General features: G+C 27.7%; 1 protein-coding gene across 1 annotated transcript in view; it reads right to left on the minus strand.

Annotated features, from left to right (window-relative positions):
* The window catches only part of LOC117175865 (tyrosine 3-monooxygenase), a 32,033-nt gene extending 18,166 nt beyond the window's left edge, over positions 1–13,867 (minus strand). Inside the window, exon 1 of the mRNA XM_033365665.1 lies at positions 13,406–13,867. Coding sequence (XP_033221556.1) covers positions 13,406–13,474 — 69 coding nt within the window. The 5' untranslated portion in view covers positions 13,475–13,867. The remainder of the gene's footprint in view (positions 1–13,405) is intronic.
* Positions 13,868–17,386: the final 3,519 nt, after the last annotated feature.

Consider the following 17,386-nt stretch of genomic DNA (forward strand, 5'->3'; position numbering starts at 1 on the left):
ATTTAAATGTAATATATCAAGTAAGAAGTTATATTCAATTTAGGCTCAAGAAACCTAAAAATATCTTCACGGGTTCCCGAGATATGACACCGAATTTCCAAGCTTGTCTGCGTCGAGTTTCAGTTGGCTTTAAATATTAAGTTCTGTAAATTTGAGATTATTGTCACAGATTTGTGAAGATATAGTATAATTTAAAGTTCCGGAAAGAATTCCGATACATTCTCAGCGCTTGAAAATTTTTATTCACATCTCAGGAACCCATCAAGCTTTTTTGGTTTTCTGCTTTTTCTTTAACTTTCTTTCTGAATAAATTTACTCATTTCTTTAAAAAATTATTTTAACAGTAATCAGGAAAAATTTAACATCATAATTTAATTAATTAATTACCCTGTTTGAAAAAATAACATCATTACTTTTAATTTACTCACTAAGCTGTCACAAAAATAATTAAAATAGTGACTTTAATTAAAATATAGTATTATTGTGAGCCACGTCCTTTTTTCATTGTTATAAGTGAAAACATATCAAATCTGTATCGCAAAATTTATATGGGTAACCTAACTATAATGTCAGAGATAAAAATTTTCAAACTGTATTTAACTTGAAAAGTAGCCATCAGAATATTATTTAAAATTGAATAATTTGAAAATAACTCATTTAATTCAAGGTATGCAATAAAATAGAATAATGTAAACTATCAATCTTTTGAACTTTTTACTTAAAATTCTTTACTAAAAATAGTTCAATAAAAAATATTTTAAGGACCGCTACACAGAAGAAACTAAGAATTCAATTTTGTTTAAGATCATTTTTTACAAACTCATTTTGAACTTGACTTATGCTCGCTCTCTTGATTATCATTAAACCTGAACAAAAAATTGAATTGCTTTCAATATTTATATTGCTTAATATGATCCAATCATGTTTTAGTTTTCTTTCCGCACATTGTAACGCCATTTCTTTATTCAAAATCAAAATTAATTTTTTTCTGCGTAGATGCTCATATTTTACATCGAACTTGGAAGGGGTTACAAGTGATCTTGTCAAAAAAATTAACTAAAAAAAAAGAATGAAACTCTAATTTTTTCTGTGTGATTATTTAATATCTGAACTTCTGGATTCCCATAGGCCTGTATGCGAATCGAGTAAAGTAGCTGGCACGGATTAGTGCGTTAAGCAATAATTTATCGCGTGATGCAAAGTGGGCCAAGTACTCCATACCGCCTGGATAAATGAACGATGACTATGTTAAGTCTTACATCACGAGGTTGTTATCCCCGTGATGGTTTAATCGTTTAATGGATAAACGATTTAACCCTCGCAGGACTTGGGTCAACAAAAGTCCCTATAAGTCGGAGGACTTGTACTTTTCCGAAGATACCAACGAGTACTCATCATCATCACTATTATGGCATTTTCACGCACAAGATAAGCGTGTCTTCTTTTTTACTAGAAACAACTAATACCACATCTTCCTACTATTCTTAGATCACTATCTTCAAGATATTTTATTTTTAGTTCGAATATTTATTTAGGAAAAACCAGTATGAGATGGATAGAACAAATGTTGAAGTCCGTATACTGATAATTGTTGAACAAGTGGGGAAAGTCTTAAGGGCCACAAATATTTTAAAGATATACTAATATTTTACCAATTTGTTAAAGATTACAATCTCATTAAGTGAATATTATTAGTCATTTATAATTAATTTTGTACTATATAAAACGTTTTAATTTTATTCAGATGGTATTCCTCTAGTAAGAAGTAAATATTCACATTGTAAGCCTTTCCTGTTAGTTATCGAAGAACATTGTGGATCCATTCGTGGAACAATAATCAAATAAGATTATTCAGAATTTTTTCTAAATTTTAACAGTGATAACTTTTGATATATTATAAAAATTATAAGAGGTCTAAACAAACTAAAAATAATTTTTTTTTGTTTATAATGGTAAAAGAGATGAACTTGCTTATTTATTTAAAAGCTATTTGGCTAGTAAGACTTAATCGCACTATTTCCTCCTACTCATTTTTCACAAAAGGTGCATCATATAATAAGAATTGATCTTAAACCTTTTTATGACTTTTTAAAACTATAATTAATTAATTATATCAGGAGATAATAGAACCCATTTTAAACAAAAGGTCGGGGCGTGTTAGTAAATTAATAACAAGAAAAATCGGAAAAAGTCTAATATCAAATTTCACACTGGAACTTTGTCAAACACCAAAACATCTATATTCATTCACATTTATTCTTCTTCAGCTTACGTCGATTAAAAAAATTGTGAAAGGTATTTTAAATCCATGAAAAAGTACTCGTAGAGTGCAATAAGTAATTTTGAAAATTGATAATATATGTAAAATTATTGATAAAAACAATTCTAGAAGCTAAAAACTGTTTGGAATATTTATCAACATAGGACCACCATCATTTTTATAAACAAATACAAAAAGGACAATTTTGGCAGAATCGTTATCAAAGATGCACAATTGAAAAGTGTTATGCATAAGCAGACTCAGAACACTGTTTTCTTGGATATACATGAAATTTTTTTGACCAATCAACCAAATGCGACCTTCAATGAAAACTGATGTTTATTATAAACAGCTATTATTGCTAAAATAGTACTTTTTCAGACAAATGTGTTTTTCTTTTTCACTTTACTTCAGAATGTGATGTGTTAATAAAAGTTTAAGAACTATACATATTTGCTGATGCTTGGAGTTTTGTGTTTACGGACAATATTAATTCTTTTTTTCATTACTCTGCGTTAAAATACATAAAAAATATACACAATTGCAAATCATTGTCGAATATTGACAGGTGTTGTTGATTAAAAGAAATGTCAAACAAAAACGACTTTTTGCATTTCTTGCAAAAAAAGATTGGTTCTTTCTTACTTTCAATGAAATTTAAAAAAGGCCCAATTTTGCCATTTTCTTATCAAGTTTGTCCATTATAATAAAGATTGAAATTAATTTTTAAAAATCTATCTTTCTAAATCTTTATTAAGATGTTTTGATATAAAATAATAAAAACAAATCTATCTGCAAAAATACAATTAAATTTATTTTATTTTAATGAAATATGTTTATAACGATGACAATGTGAGCTATAATATTTAGTTGACGATTCCCGTCAACGCATTTTAAGCAGTTTATAAAATTTATAATAATTTTTTTAAATAATGTTAATAACGATTTTCCTTATGGTTTAGATGGATTTGAAAGGATTTTAAATTATTTCTGCAAATATTTAAATATTTAAATATTTAAAAGATTTAAAACAGGGAATTCACAAATGTTTAAAATATTTCAAGGAATTTATAAAGATCTTAATCGAATTTAAAGATTAGAATAAATTAAGAAATATTTCCAAAAGTATCCAGGAATTTCAAGAGATGAATTCACCGATTGGACGCGCCTTCCGATAAAGACTCGACCCTGGATAATTGTAGGTAAAAAACATTAAAAAAAGATACAATTGTTCTCTTTAGCTTTTTAAATAAAATAATCGAATAAAGACTGTCGATAAATAAATACATTCGATTTCTTGATTCTATTGTTGTGTATTCAATTAATACTGTGCTATTTTCAAAAAATAATTGAAAATATTTTTAAATTTTTCAAACCCTACTAATGTATAACCAAAAAATTGAAGCGAATTAAAATAATTTTAAAAATCGAACAAATTTTCATTGACTTCAGTAAAGTTTAAGTGAATTAAGAGGCATTTAAGGAAAATGATAAGAATTCGATGAAATTCATACAAAATCAAGCTCAATTAAAAAATCAATCAAGTGAATTGAAAACAATTCAAAAATGAAAGAACATTTGTAAAATTGAGTAGGTTTGAAATGAGATTAGAAAAATGAAAGAGAATTCAAAAGAATTTGATGAAATGCTTAAGGGTTTAAGATGAACTTTAAAGACTTTAAGGTGAATTAAACAAAAACTTCTTTAAAATCCATTGAATTGGATAGAATTGAGCGAGTTTTGAAGAATTTTAAAGAATTCAAAAGAATTCGAGATAGATTAATTCTAATTCTCTTCAAATTGTTTGAATGTCTTTAAAATGCCTTGTAAGCTTTTAAAATACACTAAAATTGATCAGTCTTTGATATCCCTTCAAACTATTGAGGCAAATAAAAAATTTCTGGTAATCTTTAAAAATGTCCTAACGTTTTTGAAAATGCTAAGTAAGTAAACAAAATATACCTTAAAATATTTCAAATCTTTTAATGATTTCATCAATTGCATTAATAAGATTCAAAAGAATTCCAAAGAATTAAAATGAATGCAGGACACATTAATAAGAATTCAATGTGAATTCAAAAAATTAATTTCAGAACTCTTAAAATCTCTGAAAACCTACGAAATACCTTACTTCTCTTGAATACATTCTTTGAAATGCAATTAAATATTATTAAATATCATGAATTCTGTAAGATCTGGCGATATTTCCTGAAAGCCTAGAAAATTATTTATGCTAAAATATTGCAATTCCTTTGAAATCCCTTCAAATTTCTAAAAATCAATGACAAATTTCTAGGAATCTTTTGACATACCCTAAAATATTAAAAATCCTTTGAAATCCTACAAAATACCTCTTTTTTTGTGAATAAATTCTTTGAAAATCACTAAAAATATGATAAAGTCTCTTAAAATCATTGAAATCTTTGAACATTTAATAAAATCCTGTCAGATTTACAATAATTTCACAAAACCTTAACGGTCCTGTTAAATCGTTCCATATATTCCAAAACTCTAGAAAATTCTTTATCCTAAAGTATTAAAAAACGCTTTGAAATCCCTTGAATTAATATAATTAATTATTAATGCCTTGGAATTTTTTTAATACCATGAAATATTTCAAGTTAAAAGCTCTTGAAAATGATATAGAAGTTTTAAAAATACCCTAAAATTGGTCAAATTCCCTGAAATATGTCAAGAGAATTGAAGACACTTCAGAAACAGGTATAGACCTGAATTGAATAGTGATTAACCCATGAGTTAATTTATTGAAAGAAAAGTGACGTTAATAGAAGTTGCATCATATGATACACATATGATACCATAGAGACTAAATTTTTAAAAAAGGGTACATTATGGACCTCCACTATTTAATTTCCTGTAAAATAATATTTTCTCTGAAATTCAGTAACTCTACCCTACAAATTTTGTTTGTGTTAATGAAATTTCAAAAAACATTCAGTTAAGATTTCAACTGTATAGTTAAAAGTTCAGTTACATGTGTGGCTAATTTTTCATTAAAAATTAGTTGAAATTTAAACAACGCTAACTGTATGAAAGCTTCAATCACATTTGTTTGACAATTCGACCAGATGTTTCCAAATACCTAATCCTGTTATAGAGATAAAATAATCAAAAACGCTGTTCTATTTCTACTTTTTCTCTCCACTTAAAGAAATTGTAAGCGTTTGCGATGATAAAATTCAAAGACTATGATGCACCTATAAATATTATTCGAATTTTTTTTCGTTTTTTCTACAATTCGATAAACTAGTATTAATTTCCATTCGCTCCTCAGAAAACCAAAAACGTTTTTTGTGGTCACCCTACTAGACATCCTACATACAGATTTTCCCATAATATTTTGTCGCAAGGGACGGTATAAAGAATGATTACCCTTTAATGAGACAGGACAAACACAAGTGATAAATTGTCTCTTACACGATAATTCTGCGATATCCACAACCGACATGAAGGTGCAGGCGATAAAAGAAAAAAAAGGAAATTAATCCGCAGTTGGTTGTGCAACGGCTGAATGTATTAATGTATTATACCTCATGACGATATTGCATTGACACGATTATTTTCATAAATTAAATGAATGTAGTCGGAGGGTTCGGGCAAATCACTTTTAAATACAGTAATTAACCTAGCGGAATTAGCATAGCGGATCCGAGGATTTGCGCGGACAACGCATGTTCGGAACCAAAGACGGAGGCGAGCCTCCAAAGAGATAACGGTCGGAGCCTGAGCTCAAGACTCAAGACTGCAGTTGCAATTCTTCAAGGGAACAAGAAGCATGCACGCGAGCACATTTCCACTTTACAATCACTTGCGCTCTCATATTTATAACATATTCATAATTATCATGCTCGCTACAAGGCCGATTGATTTCTCAATCCGATCGATAGATAGATATGCAGTTTAGATTTGCAAACATGTCAGTGCAGCTGAGTCTTTGATGACATTAATTAACGAGAAGCATTAATTAATTTTTTCTCATCAATTCTGAACCTTCTAAGTGCAAAATATCACTTGGCGTTCACATATACAATGACAAATTCCTCTTTTATTCAAACGAAGGACTTCCATGGATTTCCAAAGGACTTTACGGGATTTTCAAAGATTCGAAAGATTTTAAGCTATGTTAACAGATTCCAAGGAATGCCTACAAATTAAATAAATTTCAAGGAATTTCAAAGAATTTTGTAGGATTTTCAAAGTTTTGAACTCGATTTTAAAAGATTCGGAATCAACTTTTAAATAAATGAAATTTCAAAGGATTCGTAGCGATTCAAAATATTTCATGGAATTTTCACAAGATTTATAGGGTTTCATTGAATCTCCAAGGATTTCATAAATTCCTAAGGATTGGAACATTTTTTGTTTAAAGATCTTAATTGAATCAGTTGAATTTAATTTATATTCAAGGAATTTCAAATGACTTCGACTTATTTTGATGCATTTTGTTTTTAGAAATGAATTTTAAAGGATTTCCATGATTTACAGAAAATAATAGGAATTTTAAAAATTCAACTAAATTTTATAGGACCTCAACATATTTCAGACTTTAGGGATGTTTTTAAATTTCAAGGGATTTTTAAAGAACTTTAGGGAATAAATTAAAGTTATTCCATTTAAAGGGATTATTTATACGGATTTTAACAGATTTCCAAGATTTTGATGGATTTAATAATATCACCGAAGGTTTCTAGGGATTTCAACCATATTTTAAGCGTTTTAAATAATATCGAGCCAAACTCACATTTTTTCAATTCAAGGATCACAGTGCGAAATGAACTCAACAAATGAGAAATAAGGTAGTTTTTCACAAAAAAAAGGAAAGATTAAACATTTATTTTTACATGCAGAAAAGAAGCAACAATCTCTCGATATGAAATGACAATCTTTTTAACTACACTTTTCAAAAATTCGAAAAAGTAAAAGATTGAAAATTATAAAACTAACAGAACTGAAAAATGTCCTATTTGACCATAAAAAATGTATCTTAGTCAGTAGATAGAGTTTTATTCATTCTTCTCATCATCTGTTTAAGCATATAATAAGATAAATGAAAACTGATTATTAGGTATTTAATTATTTTGTTCAAAATTCAACAATTTTCTTAAAAAGTCAAAATATTTTAATTTGAAATTTTTTTGAAAATTCGTCTTTCTGACTTAAAAATTCAATAATTTGGTTGAAAACCTTTTTCTTTTTTGAATGCAACATCTTGTCTGATTGGAAAATCAACCATTGTGGTATAAATTTGTTTTTATTAGATGAATTTAACTATTTTTTACTTTTTATTAAAATATTTGTTTGGTTTAAATTAAAATATTTTATAGAAAATTCGACTTATTTCGTAGAAATCATGTGGATGAAAATGATCTACTTGATTAAAGAGTCATATATCACGATTTAAAATGTTACTGTTTTTTTTCTTTTTTAGAAAATTCATCTTTTTTGCTTGAAAATTCAATAATTTGTTTGTAAAATCAACTGTTTTGTTGAAAATTTTTTATTTTTTCGGATATTTTATAAGATCAATTTAGTGAATCAGAACAGGAAATTGATCGAGAACTTTAAACATCTGCTGATATTTTGACAAAACTAACTTTCTGAAATAAATTGTAAATATGTTATTAAACTATGTTTAATTTAATTTTATCATTTCACAAATTAGGTAAATATTAAAAAATAAATAAATTCACATTTTCTCAACCTATTTTTTTAACAGTTAATTTATTATAATTAGAAAATTTAAAAATCAATATTTTTTAGTATACACCAGAAATGCACCAATTGAGAAAAGAACGGGAGGAAATCCACTAGGAAATTAAATCAGTACACAATTTTACATTTTACTTGCTCAAATCAAATGTTTATATAACGATAGGAAACAAATGATTACACTTTGTCCATACCTATTTTTAAATATTCTCCCATTCAAATAAACCAACCAAATTATTTCAAGCCCAAAAATCTTAAAGCAATTTTAATAAAAATAAAGAAAATTCGAAACTTGAGACGAGAATTGTGATAGATCAGCAGTTAGTGAAGAATTTGCAGCATCTGCTAGAAAAAATCGTGCAAGGTTAGTTGATTACTCAGATGTAAGAGTACATGGTCGAGCAACAAATTACATTACGTGAGCCAGGCGTAAAATTACTACCGGGATGAAAAAAAATGTATTGAATATGGAAATCGATCCATGTGTTAGCAGAAAAATCGTTCATTTGTTTCTCCTGAAAGATGTTATAATTGAGAGACCTTCGAAATCGAAACGATCGTGCGAAAGTCAATTCAATAAAATTCGAAGAAATCCAACAAGAAACTGCCGAATCAGTAGAAAAAACTGCACGAGTCAGACATGCGTGCATTGGAGCGAGCAAGTGGAAGAGGTCTATTGCAAACCTATAATAACGAACAGTGACCCATTAAACAAATTTATTTTTTATTTTTACTACAATAATTGAAAAATAATTACAAAATTTATCAACAATTTTATGTAATAGATGGATAACTTTTTAAAAGTTTCTAAACTGTTCATAGGTTCTGCGCTCTTGTTTTTATAAAATTATATCGTCCTTCAAACGACAAACAAATAAAAAAGAACTTATTATTTTGAATTATTTAAAAAGAATTAATAGAGCTGAATATATAAGTACTGAGCTGCTTTTGTAAAATCCATTTACTGACCTCACAATAGTTTTGCAAGGACAGAATACTATTTCCCTGAATCACCTAAAGTAATGTCAGTCCAAAGATTTATTGCCTACACTTTATATTATATATCTTTACTAAGTATTATACTTTATATTAAAAAATTATTTTTTTTTAATTTATTCAAAGTTAAATTTTCTTCATTTTTTGGGTAATTTTTTACTTCGAAGACTTGTCCAAATACTTGATTAAGTGGTTTAAAACGTTTTACAAAACATTCTTTCTGATTTAGAAATAATCAAGCAATTTTTTACATTAGGAACAAAAAAATAATATCAGTCGAGGAGACCAAACAATTGATTCTTTTCAATGTTTCGGGCTTTCCACGGAAATATAGTAATCAATGTATACACAATTTGTATATTTTTCGAATACACCAAAGTGATAAAACCTTTTTTTTATTAATTTTTCAAAATCAAAATTCGGAAAGAAACAATATGAGAAGAAATGTATATTGAAAGAAATGTAAATCTATTAAAAATTGTATTAACGTTCAATGGTACTAGATTTTTATTATTTGAAAGAATTTCACTTATTGTTGATTAATTTGAAATATTAGAATAGTAAAAATTACAAACTGATATTATTTAAATTCAACTAATAATAATAAAAAAATAATAAAATTGTGTTGCCTAATAACTGTTTTTTTTTTAATTTGCATTACTTTTTCTTGTAAATCAAAGTTACAAATAAAAAATTTCATGAACGTTAAATATGACTAGGCTTGAATTGTTTTCATGAATTTTTCTAATTTTTAAATTATTTTAAGATTTAAAAGTTGATAATGTTGAAATAGTAGAATAGTAGAAAAATAAAAAGTTCTATTATTAACATTAAAGTTATAAAATGTTAAATGAAAAAATAAAATTTGGTTTAATAAATGTTGCTTCATCGCTACCATTTTTTCACGCATTATAATTACTTTATATTCACTTTTATTAATTTTGTTACAGAAATATTTTGTATTTCTCTGAAAAAAAATAAATAAAAAAAAATGATTTAAAATCAAATTTCAGGATGATACAATATAGGAAGAAATGTATTGAAGGAAACGTTATTCATAAAAGATTTCATTTGTTAATTGTTAATATATTTTAATTATTTTTATGAGTTTCACTAATTGTTGATTAATTAAAAATATTAAAATAATACAAATTTTAAAGTCATCATTAACATTTAAATTTTAAAATGTCTAGTAAAGTTTGATTCAACCAAAAATCATTAACGTTTATAAAAATGTATACCTTTTTTCTAGTCCAGAAATAAAATATCAGTCTGGGGAGACCAAAACAGCTTTTGTATTTTTACTAAAAAATTCAAGAATAATAAAATGTCAATCACCGATATTTTTAAGAATTCGGATGTTTCACCGAATTAAAATCCGTTATACAAACTTTGATAAATTTTGTACAAAAACATTTCTCCAAATGAAAATAAAAAGAAATTTTTTAAATAAAAATGTCCTGGATTTTGATTCAAATAAGATTTCAGAACAAGACAATGTAAGAAATAACTTACTTGTAATATTTCGAAAGAAGTGTAAAATGATAAAAGATTGCGTTAATGTTAAATAGTAATAGATTTGATTAATTTTGAAGAAAATCATGATTTTTAATTGATTTTAAATATTAGAATAGTATACATTAAAAATTGCAACAACTAACAAACAAATTATAATATGTCTAATCGATTTTTCTCATATTTCAGCTTATTATAAATGTTTATATATATATTTAACTTTAAAAATTTAATATCTTGAGCATGAAAAGGGTCGAAAACAATTTATATCACACTCTAACCCTTTTCTACATCAAAACATTACCCAGAATTGCTTTTTTAGGAATTTGATAACTATTTTTCTAATTGTACCGAGTAAAATTTTATTTTTATTTTCTTGGAGGTTTTCAAGGAAATTACAAAAAATGTGTTATCTACCCCGAATTATATTTCATTTTTGTACCTAAGAGAATATTTTCAAAAAGATTTCAAAATTAATTACTCAAAAATTCGGAAACATCAAAGTAAACAATTTTCTTTTTGTTCTTTTAGATTTAATTTTTCACAGAAAGAGTGTTAAGCCCTTTACGGAATTTTTCTGTTATTCCAGTTTTTGTTTCTTTAACCTTTTGTTCATTTAACTAAAATTTTGTTTAACAAATAAAATCCAAAGCCTGGTTGAATACAGAAACTTTGCATTTTTCTTGTTTGCTCTCTTAATTTAAGAATTTCAAATGATTGCTCGCAAAGTTGCTTCTGATTAACCCATTTTACTCGATGAATTTATTTTTTATTTTTATTAGATTTATATTTTGAGGATGACTGTTTCATTCATTATAATGATAAGCACGTGAGTATAAGTTACGCGGCTTCGAAACGTGCAACCGCAAATAAAAAATGCATATTTGACTACATTACACGACTTCTGATAAGATTCGTAATATGTGGAGAAAGTAATGCCGGAACGTCTCGAATAAAAAGCAACAAAGTCACGCGACGAACATGTAACGATGGAACATTCACTTGCGCCGTTAAAATCTCCGACAACTCTTTTCTGACTTCATAGTTTCGAGAATAATCGAGAAAATTCAAAAATTTATTCATCTTTTAATCGCTAGAAAATAAAGATAAAAATAAACTTCACTTGAAACATCTCAACCATATTTTAATAAACAAATTGAATACACAAATTCTGATTGAACTCTTTAACAAAACGTTTTTTCCGTATAAAAATTACGTGCATTTTTGTGAATGGCAACCGAAAATAATAAAAGTGGATAACTAGGCTGATTAATGTCTTAAGAATGTTACGAATCTTGCGCAACAAGTGCGATAATCGGACGTGTGTTTTACTTTCATGCGAGGTAATCGCTTTACATCCGAGAATTTGACTGTTAGCGAGAACGTGACAGTTTTCAAATTTTTTAAATTATTTTATGATGTAATTTTTTGAATCTTAAAAAATAATGACAATATCAAAACTTAGACTAAGAAAAAAAGAAAAACTGCAAAACATGACAGAACAACGAAAAAGCTGCTTTTGTAGAAAAGTAGCGGTTAACGTTTTGCACGCTGAAAGCAAACAAAAACCGTTTCAGATTTCATACAAGACATTTTCGAATTCATGTGAAAAATATTTTTTATTTTGATATATTTTTTTTAATTTAAAGAATTTTAACTTTTGAGTAACAGATCAAGACAAACAAGACAATACCTGAGGATTGACACTGATAAATAGCAAAACGGAATAAGCTATTATAAACTGTCGAACTCTTAAATAAAGTAAATGCCAAAAAAAAATCTTTCAAATTTAGTGAACTTAATTATTATAAGAGAAATAATGAAAAGTATTTATAAATTTAAAAATTGTTTACATGCAAAACAAGTTTGACCAATTGATGTAATGAATATGTTATCAGAAATCAAAATTATTGTAAAAATTAATTTTATTTTATGGATAGATTTTAAAACAGAAATGACCATTTTATTGTCAACTTAAGTTTGATAATTGAATTGATAATATTTCAAACATACTAGAATAATTATTATCTCACTATCGTCAAAAATGGATTTATCTCAAGGTCAAAAATAAGCATTTGTAAAACAAAATATAAATTATTTATAAAATCGAGGAAAATGTTTCTATTGTTAATTATAACCAATTGTAAATGAAAATATTTAGTGATAAAATTCCTTTTATTATTTGAAGGATTCTCTTCAAATCTCTTTGGGATATTTGTATGTAAAACATTTTATGTAGGAATTTTACAATTATTAATTTTATAAACAATATTGTTTCTAAGTAATTTTTTTAAATAGAAACGTACCAAAGAGATTTTTGAAGAATCTTTCTATGAATACAATGAATACATAAGGATGAAATAAGAATTGCAACTTTTACATACAGAAGAAGCATAAACACAATGCTCTAAATAACTATAAACAATTTTATCTTGGAATTCTTTTTCTTAAAGTTTATTTTTACTTCTCTTCTAAAATTAGTTGCAAATAACCATGGTATAATGTTTTCCTCGATTTAAGAAATCTTTTTTAACAATGCTCATTTTTGAACTTGTGATAACTAGTGTGCATATAAGGATAGGTAAATATAAGGATGAACTCTATGAGACACTTGAAAATATTTTTTCCAAAACTCACGGAAAAAGCAATTTTCTAAGACAAATAGTCAACAAATTTCATTCAAAGAGTCAATGAATTATTCCATGACTCGAGGATTATCCTGATCGCTATAATAAACGTGATGAGAATTTTTTAGAAATTTTTGACCTATCCTAAATTCTCCGTCAAGTGAAGCTTCAACAACTTATTTTTTCCGGGTATCTAAAAAGTTGAAAGAAAAATTCAAGAAAAAAATAGCACCTAATCAAAAAGACACATTTCGGAATGAAACCAACTAAAACTCACCTCAATACTATAAGATTTCTTGATAGCGAACATCTCTCTGTTTTTCTGTGCCGCTGCAACTGCCATCATAATATCTTCAGAAGACTTTTCCTCAAACGAAACAAACAAGTCTTCTCGTCACGACTGATCACTGCTTATTTTTGAAATTTGGAACCAAGTTTGCAAGTCTGAGACTTTTGAGTTGATCCCAAGAAAGATTCACTGCCTGCCGGGTCCGGAAAAGAAGAAGAGCGAGGAAATCGCGGTGTCTAGGAACTTTGGGATCGCGACCAAAAGTTGAGGGGTTGTAACAACTTCTCGTCTGTAGTAATCCACGTCCAAGCCCAAATTACTCCGCGCGGTTTATTGAAGAAAAATTCTTTGTTCTCTGAATTTGTATCTTTTTCCAGGCCTCTTTGCTTCTTCTAATCAAGGCTCCCCGGCGAGTCTGCTTTGGGCGAAGCGAACGAGCGAATGCGTCGTCGGGGCGTTTTGTCGGTGCATTATAAACGCGACCTCCCTTCACCGCAAAACTCTACCGGGGTCAGGGGTGCCCCCACTTCGATGGGTTTTGGGTGGTCCGTGGCTCGTCAACGACTCGCGTCGTCAAAGGTCCGCGACACCACGCCAGAAGGTGCAAGCCAGCCGACGCGCTCCTCACGCTTTCGTAATATTGAGATATCACGCCGCGCAGCATGCAGGAGCAGCGCTCATTGGCCGAGTCTGCGGGGGATCCCGTGCTGAGTCAGCGGGCTCTCTAGCCCCACAATCCACATTCTACCTCTACCGGTAGCTCATACAGTAGCATCCACAGTTCAGTTCCACTACTTCCAGTTACACATCCAGCCGTATCTTCATGAAATTATCAGTTCCCAGCCACATGGTTGCCTGGCTGTAGAATAGGATGGTCCGAAAATGCATTGGAAATTTTCGAAAAAATAAATCTACTATTTTGTTTTGAAAAAAAAAGATAATTAGAGGTGACGCAAGGACCGTGAAGGTTAAAAACGTGTTTCTCATAAGATAAAAAGAACCAGGGTTGCCGCTGTACCGAGAAACCGTGAACACCAGGAAATGGCCGGGAATTTTGTGAGACCGGGAAAAATCGGGAAATGACAGTGAATTTATTTCTTGCCGAGAATTTTACAAATTTTTAGAATAAAAATATTTCAAAGTTCGATTTTAACAGTACTCTTAATCCAAACATTATTATATTTTAAATTATAAAATTTTTCAACAATTATTTCAGTTTTTCGGTTTTATTATGGTTTTTACCCGTTTTTTAAATCTGTAGTCTAAAAATAATTAGTTTGTAAAGTTTCATCATTTTTTAATAATATTTTAGATTACGTTAGCGTGTTCCACTAAAACATAGAAAATCATTATATATCGAACAAGATTTAAAAGTTTTGAACAGTTTCAGCTTATATTTACATTTTTCACAGGAAATTGCTTGTTAAAAAGAAAAAGAAAATACGAAAAAAAATTGATTTCAAAGAAGACTCACAAATTTTTTAACAATTTCAGGTTATACTGGAACTTTACACCGGAAATCGGATTCATTCAGATTGGTAGACATTTCATTTTTTTTTTTAATGGAACTTTTTCTTTGAAAATTAATCTGTTTTGGTTGAGGGTTTCACTATTTCTTTGAAAAATCATCTTTATATGAATTCATTTGTTTTCGATCTAATATTAAAATCTTGCTTTCTTGAAATATCAATTATTATATTTTTGTTTGTAGATTCATATTTTTAAGTTGAGCTAATTTCTTAAAAATTGATTTCTTTGGTTCAAGATTCGTAATTTTAGTACAAAGTTCATCTATTTGGTTAGTAATTAAAGTACTTTTTTGAAATTTCCCTTTTTTTGAGTAAAAATTCATTTTTCGAACTGAAAATTCAACTGTTCTAATAAAAAATTCGTCCTTTTGTCTGAAAAATTAAAGAATTTGGTGGAAAATTCAACTGTTTTAAAAAGGATTCGATTTTTATTATTATTTTTGTCTTAAATAAAAATTAAACTATTCCACTTGTGGAGAAAAAATTAATTTTTTCTTTTTTTCATAAATGCAACTATTCGCTTAAAAATGTTTGTAGTTTGTTAAGGATGGCCGCTGGACCGGAAAATGACCAGGAATTTTTTGAGATTGGGAAGAACCGAGAAATGACAGTGGATTTATTTCTTGACGGGAAATTAACCAAATTTTCAGAAGAAAAATCTATCAAAATTCGATTTCAACCATCTTTTTAATAATTAATTGAATTGATATATTTTTCAATTATGATATCATTCAGTTTACAATGCGCAATTCGAAAATACTATAATACTTATAATAATAAGTTTTACAACTGTAGAAAGAAAGAAATGTATTATTTTTAAAATGGATCTGTACTTGTATATGTATGTATATGTATGTATGTGTGTATGTATGTATATGTATATGTATGACGATACTCTGACGACACTATGAGGAAGTTCGATGATTTTTTGAAATAAAAAAAAAAATAAGAACAAATCATAGATGATTAAGATTCTTAGAAATGTGGGGGTTTTTTTTGAAAAAAATAGGGACTGTTCTTTGCATGTGAAAGGCTTGCGGTCTGGAGTTTCCAGCGAGTGATGACGCAGGTAGAACACGTGCGTACTTCTCGCGCTAGCCAGGAGGAAAGAAATGTAAAATCGTCATAGAGGAGAATGACACTTTCCGGCAACATATATATAGCGATGTGGCGTAGGTCAATTCCACAATAATTGACTAATTTTTTTACTAATTAACACATTTTTACTTCAATAAAAGGATAGGATGCTTCCTTCAGGAGTATTTAATTTAAACTCAATTTACAATACAATAAATGAATGTATATTTTCTTAATTACTAGAACATTGTGTGGAATTTTTGCCCTTTTTTCTTTAGACAAAAATTCGGTTAATTTTCCAGGCAAAAGAGAGAACCTACTTTTTTATAAATTTTACAGAAAATCTGTTATAATTTGAGAACGTTGTGTGGAAATTTTCAGTAAATTCAAAATGAATTATACATCTTTTTTTAATTTAAAAACAATTCTTTCAAATTAGCAGATTCTTTTGCTTATTGACAAAATATATGACACATAATCTGAGACCGTTTAGATATTTCTTAAAATTTGAAAAACATAAAACATATTTTCCATGGTATATCCGGGTGGACTACAAAGTTCAAGTTAGAATAAAATTCTACTAATTACATCTAATTCGAATTTTCTATAAGATTTCATTTATTACGTTTTTGAACTTATTTGTCACACTAATGTAAGAAATATGTATTTTTTTTTGAAAGCTCTAGGATAAGAAAAATGCAAAATTTATGATCATGATGAATATAAGCAAATTTAAAAATCTGGAATGTAAAAGTAACTTTAGTGTTAGATAACAGTTGTAAATAAAATTTTAACAATAAATGAAATTTCACAAGTTTTCCATACTTTCATTATAAATTTTTGCTTGTTCTATTTAAAAACTGAGATTCTCTTTACATCTTGATAAAGAAAAATAGTAAAAAGTGTACATTTCATGTTTGCTAAAGTAAAAAAAATCTATAATCAGTGATTATCTACATAAAATTAGCATTTTGTAATAAAAAACCGGCTTACGAGACGTGATATTCGTACGTTATATTAGACTATTTCCACGCATATCATTTTTCTTCAAATTTGAAATTCTATAAAATCATGTAAATACATTTGCTTTAGAGTGATTATATTAAGGAAAATAAACATTAAGGAATAATATTTAATTACACTAATGCATTTTTCTGACATAAAATTATACTATAGGAAAGTGATAGTGAATAATAAAATGACAAATCACCCACATTACTAAGAATATAGTATTTACCTGTAAGATATAAGATTTTGTTCTAGAATTGACCTACTTCATACTGAATCGGGAGAACAACATTCATAAATCGAATGGACAAACATTATACTTAAATTTAAAAATTATATAATTTATGACAGGTTC

The sequence above is a fragment of the Belonocnema kinseyi genome, chromosome 7 (genome assembly GCF_010883055.1).
Source record: "Belonocnema kinseyi isolate 2016_QV_RU_SX_M_011 chromosome 7, B_treatae_v1, whole genome shotgun sequence".
Taxonomy (NCBI): domain Eukaryota; kingdom Metazoa; phylum Arthropoda; class Insecta; order Hymenoptera; family Cynipidae; genus Belonocnema; species Belonocnema kinseyi.